This window comes from Ostrea edulis, chromosome 2, assembly GCF_947568905.1.
Source record: "Ostrea edulis chromosome 2, xbOstEdul1.1, whole genome shotgun sequence".
NCBI lineage: Eukaryota > Metazoa > Mollusca > Bivalvia > Ostreida > Ostreidae > Ostrea > Ostrea edulis.
Genome location: NC_079165.1, coordinates 75,982,231 through 75,998,968, shown reverse-complemented (window position 1 = coordinate 75,998,968; position 16,738 = coordinate 75,982,231). Strand labels below are relative to the sequence as shown.

At 37.1% G+C, this 16,738-nt stretch overlaps 1 protein-coding gene across 2 annotated transcripts in view; it reads left to right on the top strand.

Moving 5' to 3' along the window:
• Nucleotides 1-16,738, top strand: part of LOC125681625 (uncharacterized) — a 192,704-nt gene that overhangs the window by 145,073 nt on the left and 30,893 nt on the right. For both annotated transcript variants that reach the window (XM_056153630.1, XM_056153629.1), the window contains exon 7: nt 11,478-11,595. In XM_056153630.1, coding sequence (XP_056009605.1) covers nt 11,478-11,595 — 118 coding nt within the window. The remainder of the gene's footprint in view (nt 1-11,477; nt 11,596-16,738) is intronic.

Below are 16,738 nucleotides of genomic sequence, written 5' to 3'. Positions count from 1 at the left end.
ACAGAACCAAGTCTAAAATAAAATTATGTGCTGAAATGACGTGTTACACACATCTAAAAAATATCATTGGGAAGAAATGTACTCACAATTTAGGGGGTCTAACAAGAAGGAAGTTGTACATTGTATGGTTGACACCCCCCCCCCTCCCCCCCATTGCATACACATATGTATATATAAAAAAAAAAAACAAGAGGCCCAAGGGCCACATCGCTCACCTGAGTCACCTTGACTCATATTTAAAGATTTTTCCTATATATTTGTAGGTAAAACTTTGATCCCCTATTGTGGCCCCATCCAACCCCCGGGGGCCATGATTTAAACAAACTTAAATCTGCATTATGTCAGGAAGCTTTCATGTAAATCTCAACTTTTCTTGCTTAATGGTTTTTAAGAAGATTTTTCTATATATTTGCATGTAAAACTTTGATCCCCTATTGTGGCCCCATCCATCCCCCGGGGCCATGATTTGCACAAACTTGAATCTGCATTATGTCAGGAAGCTTTCATGTAAATATCAGCTTTTCTGGCTCAATGGTTCTTGAGAAGAAGATTTTTAAAGATTTTCCTATATATTTGCATGTAAAACTTTGATCCCCTATTGTGGCCCCATCCCTCCCCAGGGGGCCATGATTTGAACAAACTTGAATCTGCATTATGTCAGGAAGCTTTCATGTAAATTTCAGCTTTTCTGGCTCAGTGGTTCTTGAGAAGAAGATTTTTAAAGATTGTTCCTATATATTAGTATGTAAAACTTTGATCCCCTATTGTGGCCCCATCCAATTCCAGGGGCCATGATTTGAACAAACTTGAATCTGCACTATGTCAGGAAGCTTTCATGTAAATTTCAGCTTTTCTGGCCCAGTGGTTCTTGAGAAGATTTTTTAAATGACCCCACCCTAATTTTGCATTTTTGTGATTATCTCCCCTTTGAAAGGGACATGGCCCTTCATTTGAACAAACTTGAAAGCCCCTCACCCAAAGATGCTTTGTGGCAAGTTTGGTTGAAATTGGCTGAGCGGTTCTTGAGAAGAAGTCGAAAATGTGAAAAGTTTACGACGACGACGCCGACGACGACAGACAACGGACAAATTTTGATCAGAAAAGCTCACTTGAGCCTTTGGCTCAGGTGATCTAAAAAGAAGGACTAGCATGAAAATATTGCCTGCCCACAAAAAAGGGTGGGTAGCAAAAACAAATAAAGGCACAATAGCAAAGAAAGGTATACTATTATGAATAAAGAATTACTTACCCACAAAGAAAGAAGAGGTCGGTAGCAATAACACAAAATTAAGGAACTAAGATATTTAGGTCTTGAAGTAGGTCAAGGTCAATGTTATACCTTTTATGGCTGAAGTTCAAACTATTACAAAGTTCCCGATTCAGATCCAGGTTAGAATAGGTCCTCAGTACACCTTGCTTGCCGTACAAGGCGACTAAATGGGATGGTCCTTCGATGAGAGGACAAAAACCGAGGCCCCGTGTCACATCAGGTGTGGCACGATATTTTTAAAGATCCCTTCCTGGTTGAAGGCCGTAAACGCCGAGCACAAGCCTAAATTTTTCAGCCCTTCACCGGTACCCGGTAATTGTGACGACTCCATATGAGTGAAAAATTCTCGAGTGGGATGTTAAGCTATATACATCTTATCAATCCGTCCTATTCTTACAAACGAGAAAAATTTAGTGAGCTCTTTGGGCATGATTGGTTATTGTAAAGGAAATTTTCGCTGACACATTACAATGTGTAAATATTACAAAATACAGTTGCTCACCTTAAGTTTTAGTCACGTGATTTGCATTTTGCTTAATGATAGCGAGATGAGGTCAACGTGACGTACCACTAATATATTTTTGAGTGACGTTTCTAATTCTGTTTTATATGTGTTGGGGGGGGGGGGGGGGGCAATGGCAGGAGCAAAGTTACTTTCGTACTTTGTACAAGGACACAATGTATGGACAATCGAATCTGTAAATCTGTTTTGGTTTAAATTTGTTATTCATTTTATATATAAGCGTCCCAGAAAGGAGAACATAAAATATGGAACCTGGGCAGGTTTGCCTGTTTGTTCACACAAGACTATGTCATGGTGGATAATCTGGGTAATAAGAAAAATATATTTTTATAGAGTTAGCATGGATATTAGCATGTTTTACTCTGTCACATGAATGCATTTCCCCAGGGTTTTCTATGTAGAAAGACCTAAAGCAAACAGTAGGTGTACTGAAACATTTGCCTTTATAACAAATAACCAGACCTCTGATTACTGACCAAAATCAGTATACAGTTAAAGTAAATCATCGAGTAAGGTCATTTTGCTTTTTATGTCCACGGGTAGTATTATGGTATAGCGCAATGCGTCTGTTGTGGATAAGATTTAAAAAATTCTTATATAGATAGGATCATCCAATTTCGTACATATATTCCACAATGAATAGAGGAATAATATTTATGTTCCTTAGTTAATATGACTTGCCAAGTAGTCTTTGCTTGTTACTTGATAAAGGCAGTGAAAACAGGACAGTGATGTGAATTGAAAAAATGTCATTTATTTTGAAAATGACGAAGTTATATAACAGAAAGCTAGTGGGGGTCAGAATGAGTCGAAAACAAAAATACAAGAACATATGTATCACATAGGTATGATTATGCAATCTGACCCCCTATGACACATAATGAAATATCGAAATAGAGCTGCCTGCAATCAAATAAGGTGGGTTTTACAAACAAAACAGGCCACAAATCCAATTGCAAATTGGATCCGCCCAGGCTCCCACCCAAAGGCAACTGGCAAGACTGATGAACAAATTATCAACAAAGCAGAAATGAACTCTATAAATACTATCTATATAAAAAGAAGTGACTGAGAGGTAATGAAGTCTCTGGGCGTATGTAATTACACCCAACAATAAGAATGTATGCAGAAAAAATGGACAGCAGACATATCTGAACTGATCCTTAAATGAATAGTCTGAAGCAGCAGACATATCTGAACTGCAACACCAACACATACACAGACTACGTGACAGCAGACATCTCTGAACTAACACTGATGCATAAAATATATAGACTTTATACACTGTGGATCGGAATTATTGCATACAATATGTACATAAAGAAGTGGTATGAAATACTATAAACCCAAAAATGATATATACAATAATATACCACCAATCAATAACTTGCACCAGGGTAAAGAAAAGTTGGTTGCACAAGAATTTATACTTAACGGAAGGGTAGCAGACATATCTGGACTACCCATGAGGGAAGGGCCTTAAATCCGAAAAGACTCGATGTAAATATATTTTCGAAATGCCTGATTGTCACCAGCCTAATTTTTGAATTAAATTCTCGGAGTAGCCCAGGGAAGCCGCGTGTGTTGCAGCACCGATTCGAAAACTATGTCCCTTAAAACTGTTGGGATCAAGACCACTGAACTGTTTTGCTTGCTTTAAATGTAGCGCTATTTTAATAAGGAACAGGGGAACAATCCGGAAGTTGGAAAAGAGGACCGGGTGTGTGTTTCGAAACTTGCAAGTATTCCCACCTAGCCCAGACAGGACAGAAACCCCTAGTTTTAGTAAGGCAAAGGATTAAAGGCTCATGATGTTTGTTTGTCTTGAGATGCCTCATTATTAGTTATACTGCAGAAAGTTGTGCATTTTTATATTCAAAAGAAATGTCTGAACGCTGCAGAATTTAGGATTTTGTCTTAGGTGATTTTGCAGTGATTTCTCCAAGTCGTAAAAAGGCATGGAATGCCAACAGAAAAATTGACTTTATGAGAATGCGACTTGAATATTGGGGCACTGTACGATTTAGTGCTGATAATAGTTTACGTAGAATACTGGCTGTAATAGGAAGTCTTGCATCCTTTGAAGGACCCATAGCCTGACAAACCTTTAAAATATTTTTCGTAACAAAAGCTTGTGTTGGGTCACTGATGTCCAAGACTTTATGCAGAAAACTAATAGCAGACATATGTGATGCAATAGTACTAGGGGAAATTACAAGCAGAATAACTGAAACTGGTAGAGTGATATTAGGATTCCACGAAATGAGAAGTTGCCACTTACGTAGCTATGCAGAGGCTGTTGAGGGGTTAATAGCTATTTGTTCCATTCGTATGGAATAAGCAGTCCCAACGCAAAGCGAACCAATCTTTCCCCCAGATAGCTGCAAAAACCCATGGACCCTGAAGCATCAGTAAAAAAGGAATTATCGGATGAAGACCATATTTCTGGCACATAACAGATATCCTCAAAGTTGGACCACATATAAAGATCTACACGAGCTTACAATTTAATGAAATAAAAAAATTCAGGATTGGTAACTTAGCATGTGAGGTCTAACAAACGACAAAAGAAAGCACTACCAAATACTACAACTAGGCAGACGTAGTTCAAAAGCCCTATAGATAACAGGCTGTAAAAATTTTAATTTAAGCTTAACCTTTTTTGAGTTTTATTGATCTAAAATGGACCTGACTTTAGTAAGTTTTGGCTCGGGTAATCTGCATTGTAGTGACATGGAATCTACTTCTATCCCATATATAGTAAGAGTTGTGCTTGGGAGGACTGGGGGTGGGGGTGGCTTAATTGGAATACCTCCTTCAGAGCAAATGCGCACAATTTATTGTAAATTTTCAAGACACTTGGTTGATTGTTTTGGACCTATGAAAAAGAAGTCGTCAAGCATATGCGACATGTCTGCTGCCTTATACTTCACACACATGACCCATTGGAGACTGGTACTAAGGATTTCAAAAATTCGGCATGAGCTGCTAGCACCCATTGGGAGGCATTTGTCATAGTAGTACTTGTCATCCCATGAGAACCCAAGAAGATGATAGTCATCTCGGTGTATTGGTATAATGCGAAATGCATCTTGAATGTAAGTTTTAGCCATTAAGGCACCTCTGCCAAATTTTTCTGACTAGAGCAGTAACATCATAATAGAATCATAATGGACTGAAGAATTTTCTTATGGAATACCAGAATTAACTGAATGTTGTTTAGGGTATGAGAGGTCATGGGAATGCTAAACATACATACGGAACGCATTGTCCACATGAAGATGGTGAATTTGCCTAATTTTATGACCGTACTTAAGTAGATGCAGAGCTTCGCCTGGAAAATTTTCCAAATAAATGGCCGAAAATACTAGAAAAGCATCAGTACATTGTGAAAGGGAAATGGGTTTTTTGTACTTTGGGCCCTGGTGCAAATTAATAATACCAGCTGAAAATGTAAGAGATAGGGGTTCATCTATTGCATACAGTAAATTTCGCATGTCAGTGAACTCATTGTTCCAGATTTTGTTCTTCATTTTGAGGGAAAGGCTGGCCCCTAAAGGTACACCATCACTTAACATGAGTGTATCACTTGTCGACATAGCGAGTTGTGAGTTCTCACCTAAAAATACTTTTCCAGAATTGGACCGAACGCCACTGATGACGCTGGGACAGGGCATGCCATAAGGTCCCCGGTAGTTGTACTGGAGTTTTACGAAAAGGCTTACTTTTACAATCGACGGCTGACTTTTACAATTTAAAGGGGCCAACTCCAAATATGAAAAATTTGGAATGGTATTTGCAAAATTCAAAGACTTTCCCGCATTCAGTTGTTATACATATTGTTTAAAGTTCCACTCGATAATTTTTCACTCATATGAAGTCGCGGTATCTCAGTAGTAGAGCGTTCGCTTCGTAACCGGGAGGTCGTGAGTTCGAGCCCCACCCGTGCCATGGTCGCGTCAAGCCTAAGATTGATTGATTTAATATTGTTTAAAGTCCCTCTCAAGAATTTTTCACTCATATGGCAAACCTAAGGCGTTAAAATAGGTAGTGATTGCTCCTTCGTCACACGCTCGGCATTTAGAAGTGAGAATCACGGGTCGTTCAGGTATGACCTTAAAAACGGAGGTCCCGTGCAGCGATATGCGTTGGCACGATAAAGAACCCTCACTACTACGGCGCTGAGCGCTAAAACATAGGCCGGGTCTACATTTGTGGTACTTCACCTACAGATGGTGACCTCTCAATATTAGTGAAAAATCCAGGAAGGGACGTAAAAGCAACCGATCAATCATATGGAGACGTCACTATTGCCGGTGAAGGGCTGCAAAATGTACGCATATGCTCGGCGCTTACGGCCTTTGAGCAGGGATGAATCTTTATCATGCCACACCTGTTGTGACAGGAGACCTCCGTTTTTCCGGTCTTATCCGAAGGACCGCCCTATTTAGTCGCCTCTTACGACAAGTAAGGGGTATTAGATAGGACCTATTCTAACCCGGATATCTACGGGGTACGGCATTTCTAAAGGACAAGCACATGTCAAATGTGTATATCGATAATGTATAAAATATACTTGTATACTAGGGAGTAATCGATTTTCATGGGGGCCAATTTTCATGAGTCATTACCACAAACATTATTGATTCTACTGTGTATATTGATATACATGTATACAATTACACATCACTTATTGGTTGTAGTTACATTTAAACCTAGCGATTCAACACGAAAGAGAGGGAAACAAGGACGTCGTTTTTTTTTTCAAAATGAGAGGGAGGGGCTATGAAAAAATATATCATGACAAGCCTACCCCCTCGACTCTTTGGTCTAGTATAGAGCTGCCTTTCAAAGGTATGTGTGTGGGTGGGTACTTGTTGCTTTGTTCCTGGGGAGCCAGCATCCTCAGGGCTGATGACACATTATTTAGAAATGTCAGGATAACTAGAGGTCGTCTGCTTACATTGAGAGCGCTGTGGTACACTTATGATATACAGTAAAACTTAACAAGAGGTACTGTGAGCAATGCTCACTAAGAATACCCCCACTTACCCCAATCTCCAAAAGGGTATTGTTAATAGGTATAAATTACCTCTTTTCTGAGTGTAAAAATATGGTATGCCTTTGTAGAAGAAAATGGAAGATATAGTTCGAACACAAATCCATGGTATAAACCTATAATTTTGACCTTGAGATCAAAGGTCAAGGTCAACGATGTCATGAATGTACATGACACGTAGTCTCATGGTGATACACCCATGTCTTATGGTATGACTATGTCAAAACCCTATAATCAATTTTGACCTAGTGGTCAAAGTTCAAGGTCATATAGAGGTCACGAAGGTACCCGACACATCGTCTCATGGTGATACACTCATGTGTCAAATATGGTATGCCTATGTCAAAGAACAAAGAAGTTATGGCCCGGACACGAATCCTTGTAAAAAAAAACTTTAATTTTGACCTTGAGGTCAAGGGTCAGGGTCATATAGAAGTCATGAAGGTACTCGACACGTCGTATCATGGTGATCCACCTGTGCCAAATATGGTATGCCTATGTCAAAGAACAAAGAAGTTATGGCCCGGACACGAATCTGCACAGACAGACGGACGGACAGACAGACAGTGATTCCTATATACCCTCCGAACGAAGTTCGGGGGGTATAAAAACACTCTTTTCTTTTTATGGCAATTTTCTGGGTCCCTTCATGCATTTCTCAGTTCATCATTCGCAGTTAATAATTTACATGTACATTTGAATATCGATAAAACAGTGGTGCATTTTGAAACTGTCGAACAAATGTAGAAAGAATAAGAGTTGCTAAAGAGTTTACAATATTCTTGTAATAAACATAATTGTCGATTCTGGTGTCTTATTGAAGAAGTCTGTATATTCATTTCGGTCCAATTTCTGTAGTTGGAGTTGATCCCTTTAAATTGTAAAAGTCAGCCGTCGATTGTAAAAGTAAGCCTCTTCGTAAAACTCCACTAGTAATAGAAAGGGTTGAAACGCATATGCATTTAGGATGTTGAAACATACCCTTAAAAGAGATTAATTGATAAAAATTTAATTTAATTAATTGAGAGTGTCGGTGATTGGAATCGTACTTCAAAATGACCGTTTCATATTCTTCCAAAACTGACTAGTTTATCGTCTGCAAAATGTTTAAAACGTGCAAACAGGATTGATTTGAACTAGATAATCTAAGTAAAGTTTTAGAATTCTGAAGAAGAAGAAAATTGGAAATCTAATTATTTTGAATTAATTAGGAGCGTTGGTGATTGGAGTCGTACTTCAAAATGACCTCTTCATATTTTACCAGAACTGACTAGTTTATCGTCTGTGAAATGTTTAAAACGTGCCAATAGGTAGCAGTTTGATTTGAATTAGATAATCTAAGCAAAGTTTTAGAATTCTGAACCAAAAAAATGGAAAAATAATTATTTTGAATTAATTAGGAGCATCAGTGATTGGAGTCGTACTTCAAAATGGCCGTTTCATATTTTTTTCAAAACTGACTAGTTTATCGTCTGTAAAATGTTTAAAACGTGCACATAGGTGGCGGTTTGATTTGAACTAGATAAGCTAAGTGAAGTTTTAGAATTCTGAAGATGGAGTACGAACACTCTTCTAGGTAATTCTATTTTTAGAGCGACCCTGAGCACTAGCGACAGTTATAACTGGTACACCGTCCCGCGCCCGAATAAAAACATTGAATCGATCACCGTCCAAACAAAGTTTTCCAGTGTAAAAAAAATCCTCCATATACTGTCCAACCCGTCGAATAAAGGAATTTCCAATCAAACATACATTCAGTCTATTAAACTCCATCATCTCCGAAGGCGCGAATTTAAAAAAGGAACAGTCTAAAAACAAATAATGTAGGCCTAGCCTAACTCAAGTTTCATACGAGAGGAACTACTTCAGAACGATCCCCCAATGTCGTAATATGTATAATCACAAAGACAGTGAATAAAATTCCAGTATGAAATTAATTTTCTTTGTGTACACAAATACTTGAGCTGTTTTTGCACTCCAACGACACAAAGAGGAATGACTAAAGCGTCCTAACGGCGGGCTGTGATTGGTCATCCATGTAATAGGCTAAGTGCGGGGCCCTAAAACAAAACATTACATCATCAGAAATTTCCACCCAAGACAGCGACGATAAGAAACATACCAATATGAGTTACTTATCCAAAATATACACAATAGAACATACACAATTAACACGTTACATCAAAGTCATTATCTACCATAAGTACATTTTTATTGTTTACAAGGTCAAACTTACATGGTTACAAGGCTAGGATCATCGAACTTAGTACACATGTTCCAATGATTAGATGGGGGCATTTAATTGATATAAAGGATATAGCTAGAAAAATTAAATTTGATTCAGATCTTCAACCATTATAATGTCATGGTATAGTACAGTTTGTTGTCTGTCTGTTCATCCTTCAGCACCTTTTGAGTACTAATAAAGCTAGGATAATCAAGTCTGGTGCTCATGTCCCTTATAGTGCGAGGAAGGAGCCTATTGTGTTTTTAAAGATAAAGGTCAAGATCGTACTTTCATGGGTAATCGTGAAAGAAGGTCAATTCTAAAAAGGCTAAGATGAGCAAATGTTAGGCACACACTTCCCATTATGTTTGAGATCATATATACATTAGACACATTTAATATCCCAGTCAATGGGTCGAATGAATATGAGTTAACGTACCTATACTGGATTCCTAAACTACACAAAAACCCTTACAAACAAAGATAAATTGCTGGATCCAGTAAAAGCTCTACCAAGCCCATATCTTTGCTCCTCACGAAAATATTAACAGCTGTGAAGGAGAAACTTAAAACTTACTGTGCGACTACATATGCCAGAAGTGGTGTTAATCAAATGTGGATTCTAAAAAAATTTAAACACCTTTTCGTAAACTTGAAATCGCAGAATTTTTTCCCAATCAATAACATTAAAACCTATGACTTTTCAACACTATACACGACCATTCCTCACGATAAATTAAAGACTATACTTTTTGACATCATAGAGAGTTGCTTCTTCAACAAAAATGGAAAACGGAAATATTCATATCTAGTGATCAGTCATTCAAAAACTTACTTTGTTAAACACCACTCTGATTCCACGCACAAGTACTCTGAAGTTGAAATAAAAAATATTCTAGAGTTCCTCATTGACAATATCTTCGTGGTCTTTGGTGATTAGGTCTTCCAACAGTCTGTTGGAATTCCCATGGGCACGAATTGTGCTCCTTTGTTAGCTGACCTGTTTCTATATTCATATGAAGCAGAATTTATTCAAAAACTTCTACGTGAGAAGAAAAAAATTCTCGCTGTGGCCTTCAATTCGACATTTTCATATATCGGTGACATTTTGTCTATTAACAATAATAACTTTCATTCATATGTCGATTTGATATATCCCTGTGTGCTCGAAATAAAGGACACCACAGAGTAGTCCACTTCTGCTTCATACTTAGATATTTTATTGAAAGTACACATTAACGCCAAACTGACAACTCAACTGGATGACAAACGGGATGATTTCAGCTTCTCCATCGTCAACTTCTCATATTTATGTAGCAATAATCCATTATCACCTGCATATGGTGTTTATATATCTCAACTGATTCGATATGTTCTGCGTATAGTCAGTTTTTAAATCGAGGTAAGCTACTGACAAACAAGTTGATGGTACAGGGGTTTCAACAGTTTCGATTGAAGTCAGCATTTCGCAAATTCTATGGTCGTTTTAACGATCTAGTTCGTCAATACAACCTATCATTGGGTCAAATGCTGTCTGACGTGTTTTATACCGATTGTTAAGACGTTCTTGGCACACTGATTTTGACTACGGATAACTCTGTTTACCTGAACAGGATATAGGGCTCACGGCGGATGTGACCGGTCAACAGGGGATGGTTACTCCTCCTAGGCACCTGATCCAACCTCTGGTGTGTCCAGGGGTCCGTGTTTGCCCAACTATATATTTTGTATTGCTTGTAGGAGTTATGAGATTAATCACTGTTCGTTATCTTCACCTTTCATATACAATGTTTCTAGATACATGCAAGTAATAATTTTGCATCTCAGGTTATCCTTTATTAAAGTAAATCTTTCTTCAATTTTATATTCAATAAATCGATCTAAAATTAACATTTTATGCTTATTCTTGGTTATCAGAGAAAGAATTGTTGGCCAAAGGTTGGTTTATTTGGGTGTTAATCCTAACTTTGATTTTTTTGCATTACTGAATATATTGGTACCTATTCCCTTTTTTGACATTATATATACATGTTTATATATATAATTATATATATATATATATATATATATATATATATATATATATGCCATAATCCTTACTTTCCTCTAAAGTATACACCTGATCCCACCTCTGGTGTGTCCAGGGGTCCGTGGTGGGATCAGGTGCCTAGGAGGAGTAAGCATCCCCTCTCGACCGGTCACAGGATATTGTTTTGTATTTCCTATATTTATATATTCAAACAGAAGCCGCTTTTAATACATTTCATCGTCTTTCTCACTGTCTGTAGGTCCAATCTGTCACACATGGGCATTAAGAGTTCCACAAAATGCAGCTCTTACACAGAAGAGCTCTTATATCGAAACTGACGTATTCACTATCCTCTCTTTCAAAATACAGATATAGATTACTCATTGGTTCCACAAAAGTGTGAGGCGATTAAAGGAACGATGGTCCCTAAAGACTACACAGTGAAAACAGAAAATTCCGTAGACTTATGGAAGTATGATAAAGCAAAGTAAGTATTCCTAGTGTATTTGGTCCTATAAAGGGTTCACATGCTCACCTCAGCCAAAGGTTGTTGTAAACGTTTCACATTTTCGACTTCATCTCCAAAAACACAGGGTCATCTTCAACCAAACTTACCATGAAAAGTTTAAGATAAAAAACAATAATCAATCTCATAACTCCTACAAGGAATACAAAATTAGGGTTCGGCAAACACAGGCACCTGGATATACCAGAGGTGGGATCAGGTGCCTATGAGGAGTAAGCATCCCCTGACGACCGGTCACACCCGCCGTAAGTTCTATATCTTGATCAGGTAAACGGAGCATTCTGTAGTAAAAATCAATGTGCAAGAACAGTTTAACAATTGGTATGAAACACGTCAGACAGCATTTGACCCAATGATAGGCTGTATTGGCAAACTAGATCGTTATAACGACCATATAATTTGCAAAATGCTGATTTTAAACGAGACTGTTGAAACCCTGTAACATCAACTTCTTTGTCAGTAGCCTGGCTCGATTTAAAAACTGATCATACGCAGAACAAGCTCTTGCGTATCAAATCAGTTGAGATATATAAACACCTTATGTATATGATAATGGAATATTGCTACTTAAACATGGGAAGTTGTCAAAGGAGCAACTAAAATCATTCCGTTTGTCATACAGATGAGTTGTTAGTTTGCTATTAATATCAATTTTCAATAAACATTGATGTGTATTCATGTTAATGCAAATCTTACACAATTTGTGTGAAATCCTTTTGTCTTCTAAGAATACTATACCGGGGTACATGTAAATTATATACATGACCTTATATATTGTTTACAATTTCTATTGTATCTGTATCATATGTGCAACTAGTGTAAAAATTTTGTTTTCTTTTAAGTATACTACTATTTGTGAATTCCATACACAGTATGATATATCGCTGAGGTTTCTATCGTATATATTTATAACACATATATACAACGTCACATTCGAGGAGTCGTTACTGTGGAGCGTGAGGGCTCGGCTCCGAAGCAGGGAAAACGCAGTATCACCGAGTATGAGATCGATTTTCTCATAAACTACACCATATTTCTGCAAACATCATATTGCATAGAGTGTGGTAGATATATTTTGATCATTCAAATTTGTCACCGAATATCAGAAACCCGTACTTACCTCAAACACTTCGTTCGCGTTTCACGAGTAGGTCTGCCAAGTTGAAATTGATGATTTAAACCCATCTTTCTAGGTCATTTCATCTCTCTGCCTCCTTATTTTGTTTGATAGAGAGTATGTATATCCCATTACCATGATTGTTGATGATAATATCACCCTTTTACTTACATTTCACATGTAATTTGCACAAAATCTTACCAATTTGTAATGTGTCGCATGGGGGTTCAAATCTGGCATGTCACGAGGGGTAGGCTACATATATTTTTCTGTATCGCGAGGCTTTGAAGTTTGACCTTTGGGCTGATTAACATTACGTGTACCATGATCCTTTTAATATCACACATTTGTCAGTTTTCTTTTCATATTTCAGAATAAAATTTGGTTGAAAAGAAGTACAATCTTCCTAGGAATAGGATGAAAAGTGGGCTATCGGCAAAACTGAAACTTAAAAGCTATATGTATACCGTCGAATCTATGACCTGTAATCAAATAGCTCTCATCTGTTACAAAACATACTTGCACACCATTTAAAGGTCGAACGCCAAACGAAGATTTTTTACACCAAGATCCCTGCATGAGCAAAACAGGCATCGCTGAGATGTATATAAAAGGGGAATACTCACACGCCTGTAATTCTACCACGGTTATTGCAAATATCAAAGGAATGCCGCGGTCATCATTCTACGATATACCTTCATACGTATTAACTGATTATGAGACAATTGACACATATCTCGCTTGCTAATGTAACAATAACAATAAAGTTGATAATTGATACATGTAATTCAATTTTATAATCATAAAAGTCAATCAATATATGTTGGAAAACAAATTCATATATGACAGAAGAACATTTGTCATTCAGTGTAAACCAATCATCTGTATTTCGAGAGCCATACACGTGTAAACATGGCGATGCATAGACAAGTTTTTCTTGAACTGTATTCAAAGCAATTAATATAATCTGTTAACATTAAACTAAATACTTGAAATATATTTTTTTCAAAATAGATTTAGAATACCCCTACTATCTCACCCTTTTCGTCAGCAAAAAATAAATTGAATGTAGGCCGTTTCAATATATATTTTTCAAAATAGATTTAGAATACCCCTACTATCTCGCCCTTTTCGTCAGCAAAAAATAAATTGAATGTAGGCCGTTTCAAACTGCCATGACGTCATAGTGACCCAGTTCGTATTTATATAGGAAAACGATCAGGTGTATATTTTTGAGCCGTAGTAGAATAGAAATAAAGTTCTTGTTTTCGTGTATCTTGCAGAATAACATCCTTGTTCTCGAAATGTTGTTTGAAATAGATAGCCTCGGCTTTTTTCTTAACTTCGGAGTGCAAGATACACGAAAATGTGATCATTATATCTTAAATATACTTTTCGTCGTACTTGTATAACTAGCGAACAAGCCGTGTGTGCAATTAACAGGGGTCCAACTCTTAATTTTGTATTGCTTACAGGAGTTATGAGATTCATCACTGTTCATTATCACTTTTTCTTACCCTATACCATATACCTGTACATATATATCATTACTGCATATGTCATGATACATTAGGTATTCTGTTAGTTAAGTACCCAGGGGTCATCCCACCCTATTTCATGATTGTTGAAATATATTTAAACCAATTGAAATACTAACCCCCTAAACCAAATATATTCCTCCTTCACATATCAAGATGCATTAAGAATTCTGGTGGGCACGTACCCTGGGGTCATTCCAACTCCCATCATTTTTTGATTTTTCAAATATCTTTAAAATGGTTGAGATTCCAACCCTTGATGTAAATATATTTTTGCTGCACATGACACAATGCAGTGAATACCACGTTTTTGTTCGTTTTTCCACTCATTTGCCCCTCAAGGTGAAAAAGAAAACTTATTGCACATGTATCTAAAAAGGACACCACCAATGACCTCCTAATAGATGATTTAGCTACTGTATAAAGTGTAAAACGAGCTCTGGAAACCAGGTTTTTCTATAGAAAAAATAGTTTTCTCAATCCCTAATTAGCCCCCAAGGTGTCATTTTTTATCCCCATCCCTCCCTCCCCTCCCCCCGGATAAAAATGAAACATCCGACATCCGAAACTTTATTGCACATCTACACTTATCATATTCCAAAATATTGATTAGCAACTGCTTGCAATAAAAGAGGAGTCCGAGGAAGAAAAAAGCGTGACAGACGAAATGACGGATCAGGATAAAAATATACCCGAACTGTCTTTAGAAAGTATGGGCATAATAAAGAAGTCCTCTAAAGGTGACAAACTTGTCCTTAATCCATCACAAATTACTAGATGCTAACATACAAATTGGCTAACGATATGTATATTCATGTATCCGGGAAATTTGACTAATCCACAAGGAAATAACGTGAATGTGATGGGACTCTTTCCCAATAACCAAAGACGGAAACGCAGTCATGGACATCGTTCATATAAAAGACCAAGTATAAATGATGTCACGTTTGATTCACTTTTGCCTAACGTCAACAGACAATTAGGTCCACATCATATTCGTACAAAACTTTACTCTGTTTCATTGAGACTTTTAAATACGTTACTTAAAGAAGTTATGGCTAGTCTATACTTGGATTTTTCAACACCTGAATATAGACTGAACTCTACGATTATGGATGTTGCCCATCACAGGCTCTTTAAACCAGCACGGACCATGGACGATATTCCTTCCAAATCATGCCGCCAGTTCCTTAAGCTCCAATTTACAAATAAAGGAATAGATGCCGTCAACATAAGCAACATTCTTTGCCATGAAAGGGTTCAGTCGTGCTTTTCAACTTATTTCAAGTTCAAGTCTACACCCTGTATTTCCTACAGCTATACTTCTACTATTGCATCCAAACTTTTTAATTATAAACAAACTTTGCAGTGCCTAGATATAGACCATCTTATATGTAATCCACCAACGTGTTCTTGTTCTTCATCTTCTTTCAACTATAGTCCAGCTGGACATGTCATTACCGGTGATGTTGATATAGTTGAAAATGAGGATATCAAATCACTTATTCTAAAAGGTCCTAAATACAGAGAACCTCGGTCTTTTAATTGGCGACAGAACTTCATCTCTATTATGAATTATGTCGAAGATTATGCCAGACGATGGGCTAAATATGAAAAAGAATAACTTGATACATTGTCAGAATGGGTTAAAAGCATAAGAGGAATATTAAAATCCCACATTCGACATATGAAAACAAAAGTACGTACCATCTATCCTTCTGTGTTTAGTAAACCAGAAGTGATAAAAGAATTAGATAGGTTACATGAGGAATATGTTTTGGTTCCAGCTGACAAAGCTAGTAACAACATTGTCTTTGTTTGTAAGGTTCATTATTACAACTGTATTTTCAACGAACTTGGCATTAATTCCACATTTGGTAATCGTACTTATACTCCAACTGCCCTTTCAAAAGATGAAATTCTTCAAAACCATGCTTTAGTTTTAGACACATTTAATATCCTAGTCAATGGGTCGAATGAATATGAGTTACCGTACCTATACTGGATTCCTAAACTACATAAAAAAAAACTTACAAAGATGCATTGCTGGATCCAGTAAGTGCTCTACCAAGCCCCTATCTTTGCTCCTCGCGAAAATATTAACAGCTGTGATTGATTGATTGAGGTTTTACGCCGTTTTGGCAATATTTCAGCCATTCCACGGCGGTTAACTAATTGAATTATGTGGTGTTAATCAAATGTGGATTCTAAAAAATTCTAAATAACTTTTAGTAAACTTGAAATCGCAAAACTTTTCCCAAATCAATAACATCAAAACCTATGACTTTTCAACACTATACACGACCATTTCTCACGATAAATTAAAGTCTAGACGTTTTGACACCATAGACAGTTGCTTCTTCAACAAAAATGGAAAAAGGAAATATTCATATCTAGTGATCAGTCATCCAAAAACTTTCTTTGTTAAACACCACTCTGATTCCACGCA